Source organism: Ranitomeya imitator, chromosome 4 (genome assembly GCF_032444005.1).
Source record: "Ranitomeya imitator isolate aRanImi1 chromosome 4, aRanImi1.pri, whole genome shotgun sequence".
Lineage (NCBI taxonomy): Eukaryota > Metazoa > Chordata > Amphibia > Anura > Dendrobatidae > Ranitomeya > Ranitomeya imitator.
This window is the reverse complement of record NC_091285.1, coordinates 668799984-668817330: the sequence shown is the minus strand read 5'-3', so window position 1 is coordinate 668817330 and position 17347 is coordinate 668799984. Positions and strand designations below refer to the sequence as shown.

The following is a 17347-nucleotide window of genomic DNA, read 5'->3' as shown; positions in this document are numbered from 1 at the left end:
CACAGATGTGAAACAGGCGGCCAGCAAACGGACCACGGATCTCACCAGTACCGTTTTTCCTGTACAGGAATCACCAGGACATGTGAAGGAGGCCTAATACAGCTTTTATCATGAGGGCACATACTGGAAACGTTGGTGAATTGAGATTTAGGGAAGATAACATTTGAGATGGTAGAACCACATGGCAAAGAGAGCAACTGGTGCTGCTGACATCTGGTTTCTTACTCTAAGGTTAAGTTCCCTCAATGAGTTTTTGGTGAGTTTTTTGAAGTTGCATATTTTCACTGCTCAAACTAAACACAGCATCTTACACTTCCACCAAAGTGAATGGGATTTATAGAAATATCATATTTACTGTGTCCCCTGGTGTCGTAGAGAAAATATAAAAATCCATACAGACATCTCCAGAGAGGGGACATAGCACCCTTACATTGAATATATGGGATTAATTGTGGCCAGGGAAGAGAGAAACTAATTATAACTGGGTAAGTGAAAGAGCCGACACATCAACCTTTATTGAAGTAGGGGCCTGCAGTGACCAGGTAATTACAACAGGAGATTTGCTCTGCGAAAAAAAAGACTGCGATTAGTTTACGTAGAGGCATGGTAGTACACTTCCCAAACATATAGTGAAGGAAATAATTATTTGGTCCCTTGCTGATTTTGTAAGACATGAACAGTCTATAATTTTAAGGATAAGTTAATTTTAACATCGAGAGATAGAATATCCCAAATAAAATCCCAAAAATCACATTTTATAAATTATATAAATTTATTTGCATTTTGCAGTGAGAAATAAGTATTTGATCTCTCTGGCAAACAAGACTTAATACTTGGTGGCAATACCCTTGTTGGCAAGCACAGATGTTATTTGTAGTTGATGAGGTTTGTGCACATGTCAGGAGGAATTTTGGTCCACTCCTCTTTTGCAGATCATCTCTAAATCATTAAGATTTTGAGGCTGTCGCTTGGCAACTCGGAGCTTCATCTCCCTCCATAAGTTTTCTATGGGATTAACCCCTTTACCCCCAAGGGTGGTTTGCACGTTAATGACCGGGCCAATTTTTACAATTCTGACCACTGTCCCTTTATGAGGTTATAACTCTGGAACGCTTTAATGGATCCTGGTGATTCTGACATTGTTTTCTCGTGACATATTGTACTTCATGACAATGGTAAAAATTCTTTGATAGTACCTGCGTTTATTTGTGAAAAAAACGGAAATTTGGCGAAAATTATGAAAATTTCGCAATTTTCCAACTTTGAATTTTTATGCAATTAAATCACAGAGATATGTCACACAAAATACTTAATAAGTAACATTTCCCACATGTCTACTTTACATCAGCACAATTTTGGAACCAAAATTTTTTTTTTGTTAGGGAGTTATAAGGGTTAAAAGTTGACCAGCAATTTCTCATTTCTACAACACCATTTTATTTTAGGGACCACATCTCATTTGAAGTCATTTTGAGGGTCTATATGATAGAAAATACCCAAGTGTGACACCATTCTAAAAACTACACCCCTCAAGGTGCTCAAAACCATATTCAAGAAGTTTATTAACCCTTCTGGTGCTTCACAGGAATTTTTTGAATGTTTAAATAAAAATGAACATTTAACTTTTTTTCACAAAAAATTTAATTCAGCTCCAATTTGTTTTATTTTACCAAGGGTAACAGGAGAAAATGGACCCCAAACATTGTTGTACAATTTGTCCTGAGTATGCCAATACCCCACATGTGGGGGTAAACCACTGTTTGGGCGCATGGCAGAGCTCGGAAGCGAAGGAGTGCCATTTGACTTTTCAATGCAAAATTGACTGGAATTGAGATGGGACGCCATATTTCGTTTGGAGAGCCCCTGATGTGGCTAAACATTGAAACCCCCCACAATTGACACTATTTTTGAAAGTAGACCCCCTAAGGAACTTATCTAGAGGTGTGGTGAGCACTTTGACCCACCAAGTGCTTCACAGAAGTTTATAATGTAGAACCGTAAAAATAAAAAATCATATTTTTTCACAAAAATTATCTTTTCGCCCCCAATTTTTTATTTTCCCAAGGGTAAGAGAAGAAATTGGACCCCAAAAGTTGTTGTACAATTTGTCCTGAGTACGCTGATAGCCCATATGTGGGGGTAAACCACTGTTTGGGCGGATGGGAGAGCTCGGAAGGGAAGGAGCGCCGTTTGACTTTTCAATGCAAAATTGACAGGAATTGAGATGGGACGCCATGTTGCGTTTGAAGAGCCACTGATGTGCCTAAACATTGAAACCCCCCACAAGTGATAACATTTTGGAAAGTAGACCCCCTAAGGAACTTATCTAGAGGTGTGGTGAGCACTTTGACCCACCAAGTGCTTCACAGAAGTTTATAATGTAGAACCGTAAAAATAAAAAATCATATTTTTTCACAAAAATTATCTTTTCGCCCCCAATTTTTTATTTTCCCAAGGGTAAGAGAAGAAATTGGACCCCAAAAGTTGTTGTACAATTTGTCCTGAATACGCTGATACCCCATATGTGGGGGTAAACCACTGTTTGGGCGGATGGGAGAGCTCGGAAGGGAAGGAGCGCCGTTTGACTTTTCAAAGCAAAATTGACAGGAATTGAGATAGAACGCCATGTTGCGTTTGAAGAGCCACTGATGTGCCTAAACATTGAAACCCCCCACAAATGACACCATTTTGGAAAGTAGACCCCCTAAGGAACTTATCTAGAGGTGTGGTGAGCACTTTGACCCACCAAGTGCTTCACAGAAGTTTATAATGCAGAGCCGTAAAAATAAAACAAAATTTTTTTCCCACAAAAATTATTTTTTTAGCCCCCAGTTTTGTATTTTCCTGAGGGTAACAGGAGAAATTGGACCCCAAAATTTGTTGCCCAATTTGTCCTGAGTGCGATGATACAACATATGTGGGGGGAACCACTGTTTGGGCACATGGGAGGGCTCAGAAGGGAAGGAGTGCCATTTGAATGCAGACTTAGATGGAATGGTCTGCAGGTGTCACATTGCGTTTGCAGAGCCCCTAATGTACCTAAACAGTAGAAACCCCCCACCAGTGACACCATTTTGGAAAGTAGACCCCCTTAGGAACTTATCTAGATGTGTGCTGAGCGCTTTGACTCACCAAGGGCTTCACAGAAGTTTATAATGGAGAGCCGTAAAAATAAAACAAAAATTATTTTTTAGCCCCCAGTTTTGTATTTTCCCGAGGGTAACAGGAGAAATTCGACCCCACAATTTGTTGTCCAATTTGTCCTGAGTGCGCTGATACCCCATATGTGGGGGGGAACCACTGTTTGGGCGCATGGGAGGGCTCGGAAGGGAAGGAGCTCCATTTGGAATGAGGACTTAGATGGAATGGTCTGCAGGTGTCACATTGCATTTGCAGAGCCCCTAATGTACCTAAACAGTAGAAACTTCCCACAAGTGACACCATTTTGGAAACTAGACCCCCTAAGGAACTCATCTAGATGTGTTGTGATAGCTTTGAACCCCCAAGTGTTTCACTACAGTTTGTAACGCAGAGCCGTGAAAATGTAAAAAAAAATCTTTCCCCCCAAAATTATTTTTTAGCCCCCAGTTTTGTATTTTCCCGAGGGTAAGAGGAGAAATTCGACCCCAAAAGTTGTTGTCCAATTTGTCCTGAGTACGCTGATACCCCGTATGTTGGGGGAAACCACCGTTTGAGCGCATGGGAGGGCTCGGAAGGGAAGGAGCGCCATTTGGAATGCAGACTTAGATGGAATGGTCTGCAGACGTCACATTGCGTTTGCAGAACCCCTAATGTACCTAAACAGTAGAAACCCCCCACAAGTGACCCCATATTGGAAACTAGACCCCCCAGGGAACTAATCTAGATGTGTTGTGAGAACTTTGAACCCCAAAGTGTTTCACTACAGTTTATAACGCAGAGCCGTGAAAATAAAAAATCCTTTTTTTTCGCACATAAAATATGTTTTAGCCCCGAGTTTTGTATTTTCCCAAGGGTAACAGGAGAAATTGGACCCCAAAAGTTGTTGTCCTATTTGTCCTGAGTACGCTGATACCCCATATGTTGGGGTAAACCCCTGTTTGGGCACACGGGAGAGCTCGGAAGGGAAGAAGCACTGTTTTACTTTTTCAACGCAGAATTGGCTGGAATTGAGATCGGACGCCATGTCGCGTTTGGAGAGCCCCTGATGTGCCGAAACAGTGGAAACCCCACAAATATAACTGAAACCCTAATCCAAACACACCCCTAACCCTAATCCCAACAGTAGCCCTAACCACACCTCTAACCCAGACACACCCCTAACCCTAATCCCAACCCTATTCCCAACCGTAAATGTAATCTAAACCCTAACTGTAACTTTAGCCCCAACCCAAACTGTAGCCCCAACCCTAACCCTAGCCCTAACCCTAGCCCTAACCCTAACCCTAGCCCTAACCCTAGCCCTAACCCTAACCCTAACCCTAGCCCTAACCCTAGCCCTAACTCTAACCCTAGCCCTAATGGGAAAATGGAAATAAATACATTTTTTTAATTTTTCCCTAACTAAGGGGGTGATGAAGGGGGGTTTGATTTTCTTTTATAGCGGGTTTTTTAGCGGATTTTTATGATTGGCAGCCGTCACACACTGAAAGACGCTTTTTATTGCAAAAAATATTTTTTGCGTTACCACATTTTGAGAGCTATAATTTTTCTATATTTTGGTCCACAGAGTCATGTGAGGTCTTGTTTTTTGCGGGACGAGTTGACGTTTTTATTGGTAACATTTTCGGGCACGTGACATTTTTTGATCGCTTTTTATTCCGATTTTTGTGAGGCAGAATGACCAAAAACCAGCTATTCATGAATTTCTTTTGGGGGAGGCGTTTATACCGTTCCGCGTTTGGTAAAATTGATAAAGCAGTTTTATTATTCGGGTCAGTACGATTACAGCGACACCTCATTTATATCATTTTTTTATGTTTTGGCGCTTTTATACGATAAAAACTATTTTATAGAAAAAATAATTATTTTTGCATCGCTTTATTCTCAGGACTATAACTTTTTTATTTTTTTGCTGATAATGCTGTATGGCGGCTCATTTTTTGTAGCACAAGATGACGTTTTTAGCTGTACCATGGTTATTTATATCTGTCTTTTTGATCGCGTGTTATTCCACTTTTTATTCGGCGGTATGATAATAAAGCGTTGTTTTTTGCCTCGTTTTTTTTTTTTTTTTCTTACGGTGTTTACTGAAGGGGTTAACTAGTGGGCCAGTTTTATAGGTCGGGCTGTTACGGACGCGGCGATACTAAATATGTGTACTTTTATTGTTTTGTTTTTTTTATTTAGATAAAGAAATGTATTTATGGGAATAATATATATATTTTTTTCATTATTTTGGAATATTTTTTTTTATTTTTTTTTACACATTTGAAAATTTTTTTTTTTACTTTTTTACTTTGTCCCAGGGGGGGACATCACAGATCAGTGATCTGACAGTTTGCACAGCACTCTGTCAGATCACTGATCTGACATGCAGCGCTGCAGCCTTCACAGTGCCTGCTCTGAGCAGGCTCTGTGAAGCCACCTCCCTCCCTGCAGGACCCGGATCCGCGGCCATCTTGGATCCGGGGCTCGAGCAGGGAGGGAGGGAGGTAAGACCCTCGCAGCAACGCGATCACATCGCGTTGCTGCGGGGGGCTCAGGGAAGCCCGCAGGGAGCCCCCTCCCTGCGCGGTGCTTCCCTGCACCGCCGGCACATCGCGATCATCTTTGATCGCGGTGTGCCAGGGGTTAATGTGCCGGGGGCGGTCCGTGACCGCTCCTGGCACATAGTGCCGGATGTCAGCTGCGATAGGCAGCTGACACCCGGCCGCGATCGGCGGCGCTCCCCCCGTGAGCGCCGCCGATCTCGCTGGACGTACTATCCCGTCCATGGTCATAGGGGCCCACCCCACATGGACGGGATAGTACGTCCGATGTCAGAAAGGGGTTAAGGTCTGGAGACTGACTAGGCCACTCCATGACCTTAATGTGCTTCTTTTTGAGCCACTCCTTTGTTGCCTTGGCTGTTTGTTTTGGGACATTGTTTTGCTGGAAGACTCAGCCACGACCCATTTTTAATGTCCTGACAGAGGGAAGGAGGATGTCACTCAGGATTTTGACGGTACATGGCTCCATCCATTCTCTCATTGATGCGGTGAAGTAGTCCTGTGCCCTTAGCAGAGAAACACCCCAAAACATAATGTTTCCACCTCCATGCTTGACAGTGGGGACGGTGTTCTTTGGGTCATAAGCAGCATTTCTCTTCCTCCAAACACGGCGTGTTGTGTTAATGCCAAAAAACTCAATTTTTGTCTTATCTGACCACAGCACCTTCTCCCAATCACTCACAGAATCATCCACGTGTTCATTGGCAAACTTCAGACAGGCCTGCACATGTGCCATCTTGAGCAGGGGAACCTTGCGGGCACTGCAGGATTTTAACCCTTTACAGCGTAATGTGTTACCAACGGTTTTCTTGGTGACTGTGGTCCCAGCTGCCTTGAGATCATTAACAAGTTCTCCCCGTGTCATTTTAGGCTGATCTCTCACCTTCCTCATGATCAAGGATACCCCACGAGGTGAGATTTTGCATGGTACCCCAGATCGATGGCGATCGACAGTCATTTTGTATTTCTTCCATTTTCTTACTATTGCACCAACAGTTGTTTCCTTCTCACCCAGCGTCTTGGGCTACGTTCACATTTGCGTTCTGCCGGGCTGCGTCGGGCGCAGCCGCGGCGACGCATGCGCCATGCGCCCCTCTAATTTAACATGGGGGCGCATGGACATGTTTGCATGCGTTATGCGATGCATGCGTTTATTTTGCCGCAAGCGTTAGGGCGCAGAGGACGCAGCAAGATGCATTTTTTTTGCTTCCAAAATTCGGCAAAAAAGGACGCATGCGTCGCAAAACTATGTGTTTTAGCGTGCGTTCTTGTTTGCGTTGCGTCGCCGACGCAACATTGCACAAGGCAAATGTGAACGTAGCCTTACTTATGGTTTTGTAGCCCATTCCAGCTTTGTGCAGGTCTATGATCTTGTCCCTGGCATCCTTATAAAGCTCTTTGGTCTTACCCATGTTGTAGATGTTACAGTCTGACTGATTGAGTCTGTGGACAAGAGTCTTTTATAAAGGTGACTATGTAAGACAGATGTCTTTAGGGCAGGTACCGAGTTCATTAGGAGCGTCTAACTGGTCTGTAGGAGCCATAACTCTTAATGGTTGGTAGGGGATCAAATACTTATTTCTCACTGCAAAATGCAAATAAATTTATATAATTTATACAATGCGTCTTCAGAAAACAAACTAATGCTGAAATAATGTTTTATATTTTAAATGTATAATATATATATATATATATATATATATGCACTCGAGTATAAGCCGAGAATTTCAGCCCATTTTTTTAGGCTGAAATTGCCCCTCGGCTTATACTCGAGTCATACCGAGGGGTCGGCAGGGGAGGTGGAGCAGCAGCTGTGTGATCATACTCACCTGCTCCTGGCGCGGTCCCTGGTTCCCCGGCAGCTTCTTCCTGTAGTGAGCGGTCACATGGTACCACTCATTACACTAATGAATATGGACCCCACTCCACTCCCAAAGGGTGGGGTCACATATTCATTACTGTAATGAGCGGTACCATGTGGCCGCTCACTACAGGAAGAAGCTGCCGGAGCCAGGGAACCAGGGACCGCGCCAGGAGCAGGTGAGTATAACGCAGTGCGCGATATTCACCTGCTCCCCGTTCCACCGTCAGCCCTGCTCTGTCTTCCCTGTCCTCTGCAGTGACGCTCAGGTCAGAGGCCGCGATGACGCGATTAGTGTGCGCCACCCTCTGCCTGAACAGTCAGTGCAGAGGACGCGGAAGACGCAGCGGCGGCCGGCGGCAGTGGAACGTGGAGCAGGTGAATATAGCAAGTGCCGGGGGCCTGAGCAAGGAGAGGTGAGTATGTGATTTTATTTTTTTTTTATAGTAGCAACTGCATATGGGGCAAATGTCTACATGGAGCATCTTATGGGGCCATAATCAATGTTTGTGCAGCATTATATGGGGCAAATATCTTAGAGTATCTTATGTGGCCATAATCCACATTTGTGGAGCATTATATGGGGAATATTTTAATATGGAGCATCTTATGGGGTCCATCATAACCTTTATGCAGGATTATATGGGGCATATTTTGTATGGAGCATCTTATGGGGCCATAATGAACTGTATGGAGCATTATATGGGTCTCCTGATTCAATATGGATATTCAAAAACACTTAACCTTCTGATGTCTCAATTAATTTTACTTTTATTGGTATCTATTTGTATTTTTGAAATTCACCGGTAGCTGCGGCATTTCCCGCCCTAGGCTTATACTCCAGTCATTAAGTTTTCCCAGTTTTTTGTGGCAAAATTAGGGGGGTCGGCTTATACTCGAGTATATATGGTATTTATATATATATATATTTATATATATATATATATATATATATATATATATATATATATATATATATATATATATACACACACACACACACACACACACACACACATATATACTGTATATTTATTTTCCATATATCTAAACTATGTGGGGCCTATTATACTGTATGGAAGACTATGTGGGGGCCATTATTCTGTATGGACGACTATAAGGGGGACCATTATTAAAAAATGATAAAGAAAAACTTCAATTGTAGACTTTTTTTTAATAAATGACAAGGTTGGTCCATGACTTTGTCCAAGTTTTTAATTTTGTCCCTCTGTGTATTTGAGTTTGACTTCTCTGGTCTACGGGTAAACACTTTTTTTTTTACTGATCGATACAGTTTAATGCCGCCCTTTTTTTACCAAATGCTATGGACTCGATACAAGATTGCAGGAATGTATACATGTTTGTTATGTGTTGAGTGGCATTCTATCAGAAAATATGTAAGAATAAGTATATATTATCAGTAAGTACAAATATTTATCTGATTTGCAACACGTTTGGATGTGGAAATCTCTCGCTGTGTCCTCAATGGCCTAATGTAACTGGAGGTGGCCATAAAAATACATATATTAGCGCCACCTAGTGCCTTCATCATGGCAAACCACTGTGTGACCAGACACAGTGTAAACATTGGGGTGCTGTCCCACTATGTAGACCAGCACTAACCCCATATAAACCATAAAGCTGCTCATTATAATAATAGCTGGGATGAGCACAGAGTTCATGATGCGCCGAGCGGGGTGCAGGGACGTCCCAGGACAGCAACTATACTGGAGTCATACCGCTATAAAGCTGTGAGCCCAGACGGTACTGTCCACACGAATATGTACAGTGTATTACTTCAGAAGATGTCAACCGTCTACCGAGCACACGCGGCACACCTCTATGAAGGAACGTAAGGTCCGGTGCATCAATATTCAACCCATCGGATATTTAATTCTAGACCTATTGAGTGTAGTATGCAGATATTAGCTTATTACTGAATCCCGTACATATGAGCAGTATTATAGTAGTTATATTCTTGTACATAGGAGCAGTATTATAGTAGTTATATTCTTGTACATATGAGCAGTATTATAGTAGTTATATTCTTGTACATATGGGCAGTATTATAGTAGTTATATTCTTGTACATAGGGGGGCAGTATTATAGTAGTTATATTCTTGTACATAGGAGCAGTATTATAGTAGTTATATTCTTGTACATAGGAGCAGTATTATAGTAGTTATATTCTTGTACATAGGGGGCAGTATTATAGTAGTTATATTCTTGTACATATGAGCAGTATTATAGTAGTTATATTCTTGTACATAGGAGCAGTATTATAGTAGTTATATTCTTGTACATAGGAGCAGTATTACAGTAGTTATATTCTTGTACATAGGGGGCAGTATTACAGTAGTTATATTCTTGTACATAGGGGCAGTATTATAGTAGTTATATTCTTGTACATAGGAGCAGTATTATAGTAGTTATATTCTTGTACATAGGGGGCAGTATTACAGTAGTTATATTCTTGTACATAGGGGCAGTATTATAGTAGTTATATTCTTGTACATAGGGGGCAGTATTATAGTAGTTATATTCTTGTACATAGGGGGCAGTATTACAGTAGTTATATTCTTGTACATAGGGGCAGTATTATAGTAGTTATATTCTTGTACATAGGAGCAGTATTATAGTAGTTATATTCTTGTACATAGGGGGCAGTATTACAGTAGTTATATTCTTGTACATAGGGGCAGTATTATAGTAGTTATATTCTTGTACATAGGGGCAGTATTATAGTAGTTATATTCTTGTACATAGGGGGCAGTATTATAGTAGTTATATTCTTGTACATAGGGGGCAGTATTTTATTCGTTACATTCCTGTACACATTGACAAATTTTCGTGTTTCTTAAAAATCCAACATTTTATCCATTAAAAATTTACAAGCAGAAAATTCACATCAATTAACAAGAAATGATCAGGAATTTTGAAAGTGCAATATCAGCGTTGCTTGGCAGGTTTGCGGTCCGTGGTCCCCACTGCCGACTCTTTATATTGAGGGCAGTAGCAGGGCAGTGAATACCAAGCTTGCGCCATTACAGAGCAACGTCACCAAGTTGCAGAGAGAGGAGATACCATGGTAACGCACAAAGGATTTGCGCAGGGCTTGGTATTTGGGGTCCTTCTCCCGCAGGCGCTTGTACCCTTCGACGTTGGCGCTCAGCCCGATCTCCGCTCCCAGGCCATGCTCGCGCTCTACGGCCTGCATCTTAAACATGACATTAGTAGAGGCCGGGAAGAACCATCGAGCGTTGAGTGCGGATAGAATGAGGGAGACGAAGAAGAGACCGATCTGCAAAACATACAGAGATGAGCATACGTAGACAGGGATGAGCATACGTAGACAGGGATGAGCATACATAGACAGGGAGTGTCTCCTGTCCCATATAACACAACCAGAGCTATTAGGGTGCGTGATACCTGGGGGGCTCAGATTTGGGGTCACTCACCTGCACACTCTCAGTGGTGGAGAGCAGCTCCCGTGGGTGATAAGCGGCATAAATGGCCAGGTTCAGGAAGGAGAAGCCCAGGACAATGTGCCCATAGAAGGGGAACAGCTTACTCTGCACCAATCCAAACATATGGCGGGGAACGCCCCTGATCATTACGAAGCCTGCGGAGGAGGAAGAAGGACGTCAGCTACTTATAAGACATAGACTACCCTGGTCACACGGCCATAGATCGTTCTGTGCCGCTGCTACACCGCACTACCACCCCTAGGGTACCGGGACGGGCAAGTCACACAACACCCATCGGATTCTGCCGTCCTTGTCCCAATACCCCAGGATGGACATCCGTCACTTCCGACAATCTGCAAGGACTTTGAAGAGTTGGGGAAGAAAGTAAAGGAACTGGATGCACAGGTAGTTTTTTCTTCTATCCTTCCAGTAGACGGGCATGGCACCAGGAGATGGAACAGGATCCTTGATGCAAACAACTGGCTAAGACGATGGTGCAGACAACAAGGATTCGGATTCCTGGACCACGGTGTGAATTACTGGTACGATGGACTCCTCGCCAGAGATGGACTACACCTCAACAAACCTGGGAAACACACATTCGCCAGAAGACTCGCTACACTCATCAGGAGGGCGTTAAACTAGAAGAAGAGGGGACGGGAAGAAAAACATTAGACTTGAACAAAGAAGACCCAGGAAAACATACTCAGATGGGAGGTAAGAACATTTCTAAAGCAATCCACAGCGAGGAGATTGGAACAAAACAAAATCCTCTAAACTGCATGCTCGCAAACGCCAGAAGCCTGACAAACAAGATGGAAGAACTAGAAGCAGAAATATCTACAGGTAACTTTGACATAGTGGGAATAACCGAGACATGGTTAGATGAAAGCTATGACTGGGCAGTTAACTTACAGGGTTACAGTCTGTTTAGAAAGGATCGTAAAAATCGGAGAGGAGGAGGGGTTTGTCTCTATGTAAAGTCTTGTCTAAAGTCCACTTTAAGGGAGGATATTAGCGAAGGAAATGAGGATGTCGAGTCCATATGGGTCGAAATTCATGGAGGGAAAAATGGTAACAAAATTCTCATTGGGGTCTGTTACAAACCCCCAAATATAACAGAAACCATGGAAAGTCTACTTCTAAAGCAGATAGATGAAGCTGCAACCCATAATGAGGTCCTGGTTATGGGGGACTTTAACTACCCGGATATTAACTGGGAAACAGAAACCTGTGAAACCCATAAAGGCAACAGGTTTCTGCTAATAACCAAGAAAAATTATCTTTCACAATTGGTGCAGAATCCAACCAGAGGAGCAGCACTTTTAGACCTAATACTATCTAATAGACCTGACAGAATAACAAATCTGCAGGTGGTTGGGCATCTAGGAAATAGCGACCACAATATTGTACAGTTTCACCTGTCTTTCACTAGGGGCACTTGTCAGGGAGTCACAAAAACACTGAACTTTAGGAAGGCAAAGTTTGACCAGCTTAGAGATGCCCTTAATCTGGTAGACTGGGACAATATCCTCAGAAATAAGAATACAGATAATAAATGGGAAATGTTTAAGAACATCCTAAATAGGCAGTGTAAGCGGTTTATACCTTGTGGGAATAAAAGGACTAGAAATAGGAAAAACCCAATGTGGCTAAACAAAGAAGTAAGACAGGCAATTAACAGTAAAAAGAAAGCATTTGCACTACTAAAGCAGGATGGCACCATTGAAGCTCTAAAAAACTATAGGGAGAAAAATACTTTATCTAAAAAACTAATTAAAGCTGCCAAAAAGGAAACAGAGAAGCACATTGCTAAGGAGAGTAAAACTAATCCCAAACTGTTCTTCAACTATATCAATAGTAAAAGAATAAAAACTGAAAATGTAGGCCCCTTAAAAAATAGTGAGGAAAGAATGGTTGTAGATGACGAGGAAAAAGCTAACATATTAAACACCTTCTTCTCCACGGTATTCACGGTGGAAAATGAAATGCTAGGTGAAATCCCAAGAAACAATGAAAACCCTATATTAAGGGTCACCAATCTAACCCAAGAAGAGCTGCGAAATCGGCTAAATAAGATTAAAATAGATAAATCTCCGGGTCCAGATGGCATACACCCACGAGTACTAAGAGAACTAAGTAATGTAATAGATAAACCATTATTTCTTATTTTTAGTGACTCTATAGCGACAGGGTCTGTTCCGCAGGACTGGCGCATAGCAAATGTGGTGCCAATATTCAAAAAGGGCTCTAAAAGTGAACCTGGAAATTATAGGCCAGTAAGTCTAACCTCTATTGTTGGTAAAATATTTGAAGGGTTTCTGAGGGATGTTATTCTGGATTATCTCAATGAGAATAACTGTTTAACTCCATATCAGCATGGGTTTATGAGAAATCGCTCCTGTCAAACCAATCTAATCAGTTTTTATGAAGAGGTAAGCTATAGGCTGGACCACGGTGAGTCATTGGACGTGGTATATCTCGATTTTTCCAAAGCGTTTGATACCGTGCCGCACAAGAGGTTGGTACACAAAATGAGAATGCTTGGTCTGGGGGAAAATGTGTGTAAATGGGTTAGTAACTGGCTTAGTGATAGAAAGCAGAGGGTGGTTATAAATGGTATAGTCTCTAACTGGGTCGCTGTGACCAGTGGGGTACCGCAGGGGTCAGTATTGGGACCTGTTCTCTTCAACATATTCATTAATGATCTGGTAGAAGGTTTACACAGTAAAATATCGATATTTGCAGATGATACAAAACTATGTAAAGCAGTTAATACAAGAGAAGATAGTATTCTGCTACAGATGGATCTGGATAAGTTGGAAACTTGGGCTGAAAGGTGGCAGATGAGGTTTAACAATGATAAATGTAAGGTTATACACATGGGAAGAGGGAATCAATATCACCATTACACACTGAACGGGAAACCACTGGGTAAATCTGACAGGGAGAAGGACTTGGGGATCCTAGTTAATGATAAACTTACCTGGAGCAGCCAATGCCAGGCAGCAGCTGCCAATGCAAACAGGATCATGGGGTGCATTAAAAGAGGTCTGGATACACATGATGAGAGCATTATACTGCCTCTGTACAAATCCCTAGTTAGACCGCACATGGAGTACTGTGTCCAGTTTTGGGCACCGGTGCTCAGGAAGGATATAATGGAACTAGAGAGAGTACAAAGGAGGGCAACAAAATTAATAAAGGGGATGGAAGAACTACAATACCCAGATAGATTAGCGAAATTAGGATTATTTAGTCTAGAAAAAAGACGACTGAGGGGCGATCTAATAACCATGTATAAGTATATAAGGGGACAATACAAATATCTCGCTGAGGATCTGTTTATACCAAGGAAGGTGACGGGCACAAGGGGGCATTCTTTGCGTCTGGAGGAGAGAAGGTTTTTCCACCAATATAGAAGAGGATTCTTTACTGTTAGGGCAGTGAGAATCTGGAATTGCTTGCCTGAGGAGGTGGTGATGGCGAACTCAGTCGAGGGGTTCAAGAGAGGCCTGGATGTCTTCCTGGAGCAGAACAATATTGTATCATACAATTATTAGGTTCTGTAGAAGGACGTAGATCTGGGGATTTATTATGATGGAATATAGGCTGAACTGGATGGACAAATGTCTTTTTTCGGCCTTACTAACTATGTTACTATGTTACTATGTTACTTATCACTAAGCAGCGGCACAGAGAGGCCAAAAAGTCACCACACACGTGAGGCATCACCTGCGACAAACGTCACCCAGCACTGCATGCCCCATGATGCCGCCAGCAGCAGGACGTGCGCCACCTTCACCAGGCTCCCGGGATCCCCCTCCGCCACCATCCTGCGGAGAAAGACAGCAGTCGTCACCCCACGCCATATACATCCAGTGTTTCCTACTCCCCTCTGCAGGCCCCAGACTACCGTGGTGCTGAGTCATGTGGCAGATAAGGCGGCCGTGCACGGTACAAGAGGCCAGCGTGGGCTGCGTGCGGCCGTCAGATCGGGGGGCAGCGCGGTCATCCTGCACCCCAACACAAGGGGGCAGTCTCCTGCATTCCCTATCATGGCATGTAAATGGCGGCCCCCCACTATGGCGCCTATAGACCCGCCATATAGGCGCCGGCTCACATAGCTGATGGTTCATTTCACGGTGGGACAATTCCTCTAGGAGGATCAGCCAGAAATGCAGGTTATCATACAGCGAGGGAGATAAGCGGCCGCCCGCACACGTGGTGCCCCTTATCCAATAATAATCCGAGCTTCCTGTGGATTTGGGATTACTTCCCCTCCCCTCCGCCATGTTCATGATCTCTGCTTGCTGTCGCTGAATGTAATCCTCTATACAGTGGTGACTCCAGTGCTGATCGATGTCCCTGCTATGGCGCACTCTGGATGTGTCTATTCACTGACAGCAAGCAGACACCAAGCCACTTTTTACACACAGAAGAGGGTCAGAGCTCTTTAATTGTAGAGCAAGAAGGAAAGTTGTGCTCCAAAAGTCATGAGATGGAGTTCCCCCCTAAGAACAGCCGATCTAATCATGCATTAGAGCCTTGGCCTGATTTCAGAGCATTAGCAGCTTATGCTGGCGAACTACAAATCCCAGCAAGGCTGGGTGAGCCTTGAAATATATAAAACATATAAACACCGTCATTAGTACAAACATGTGACGTCATACACTAAGCCGCCGCCCCTTGTACCTGACAATCGTCTACTTCACGGTCTGACAGCAGCAGAGCGACTGGCTCCTACTTCCGGGTTCCCTGCGATTTCATTATTCCCCGTGATGTCATCAGAAGCAGGTTTCTTTTCCGACCAATCGGATACGCGTTCCTCCCTTAGCAACTGTTACTAAGATGTCCATGAGTACCTTGCGGACTACGGAAGCTCAGCTGAGGAAAAATTATAACTTTTCTCTCTGTTCGCCTTCCGAAAAAGGCCCAATGAACCCCCCCCCCCGCTCTGAGCCGAAGCGGTAATGTCCGCCACCTGTCTGACTGTGAAGAAATATAGTCCGAAATTACACAAACATACACATATGTGCACGGGAGGCCCACACAGTATTAGTTACAGCGCCGGAAAGGGGTATCCACAGTGCCCCCATAATAACAGTGATATCCACAGTGCCCCCATAATAACAGTGATATCCACAGTGCCCCATAATAACAGTGATATCCACAGTGTCCCCATAATAACAGTGATATCCACAGTGCCCCCATAATAACAGTGATATCCACAGTGCCCCCATAATAACAGTGATATCCACAGTGCCCCCATAACAGCGATATCCACAGTGTCCCCATAATAACAGTGATATCCACAGTGCCCCCATAATAACAGTGATATCCACAGTGCCCCCATAATAACAGTGATATCCACAGTGTCCCATAATAACAGTGATATCCACAGTGCCCCCATAACAGCGATATCCACAGTGCCCCCATAATAACAGTGATATCCACAGTGCCCCCATAATAACAGTGATATCCACAGTGCCCCCATAATAACAGTGATATCCACAGTGTCCCATAATAACAGTGATATCCACAGTGTCCTCATAATAACAGTGATATCCACAGTGCCCCCATAATAACAGTGATATCCACAGTGCCCCCATAATAACAGTGATATCCACAGTGCCCCCATAATAACAGCGATATCCACAGTGCCCCCATAGTAACAGCGATATCCACAGTGCCCCCATAATAACAGCGATATCCACAGTGCCCCCATAATAACAGTGATATCCACAGTGCCCCCATAATAACAGTGATATCCACAGTGCCCCCATAATAACAGTGATATCCACAGTGTCCCCATAATAACAGCGATATCCACAGTGTCCCATAATAACAGTGATATCCACAGTGTCCCCATAATAACAGCGATATCCACAGTGTCCCCATAATAACAGTGATATCCACAGTGCCCCATAATAACAGTGATATCCACAGTGCCCCCATAATAACAGTGATATCCACAGTGTCCCCATAATAACAGTGATATCCACAGTGCCCCCATAATAACAGTGATATCCACAGTGCCCCCATAATAACAGTGATATCCACAGTGTCCCCATAATAACAGTGATATCCACAGTGTCCCCATAATAACAGTGATATCCACAGTGCCCCATAATAACAGTGATATCCACAGTGCCCCCATAATAACAGTGATATCCACAGTGTCCCCATAATAACAGCGATATCCACAGTGCCCTCATAATAACAGTGATATCCACAGTGCCCCCATAATAACAGTGATATCCACAGTGCCCCCATAATAACAGCGATATCCACAGTGCCTCCATAATAACAGTGATATCCACAGTGCC

General features: G+C 43.3%; 1 protein-coding gene across 1 annotated transcript; it reads right to left on the bottom strand.

The window, feature by feature from the left end:
- Window positions 1-8705: 8705 nt before the first annotated feature.
- On the bottom strand, window positions 8706-15794 carry TMEM205 (transmembrane protein 205). Its single transcript, XM_069767220.1, has 4 exons — window positions 15714-15794; window positions 14754-14854; window positions 11010-11173; window positions 8706-10852 (listed from the first exon to the last, which is right to left on the bottom strand). The coding sequence occupies exons 2-4, from the start codon at window positions 14851-14853 to the stop codon at window positions 10550-10552; spliced, it is 567 nt and encodes a 188-aa protein (XP_069623321.1). The 5' UTR covers window position 14854; window positions 15714-15794; the 3' UTR covers window positions 8706-10549.
- Window positions 15795-17347: the final 1553 nt, after the last annotated feature.

Excerpts from the sequence above, each read along its gene's own strand:
- TMEM205 (XM_069767220.1), bottom strand. The coding sequence starts at position 14,853 with ATGGTGGCGGAGGGGGATCCCGGGAGCCTGGTGAAGGTGGCGCACGTC. Across the intron at positions 11,174-14,753 it reads CTGGGTGACGTTTGTCGCAG|GCTTCGTAATGATCAGGGGC; the intron begins GTGATGCCTCAC and ends CCTCCTCCGCAG. Across the intron at positions 10,853-11,009 it reads CCACCACTGAGAGTGTGCAG|ATCGGTCTCTTCTTCGTCTC; the intron begins GTGAGTGACCCC and ends TATGTTTTGCAG.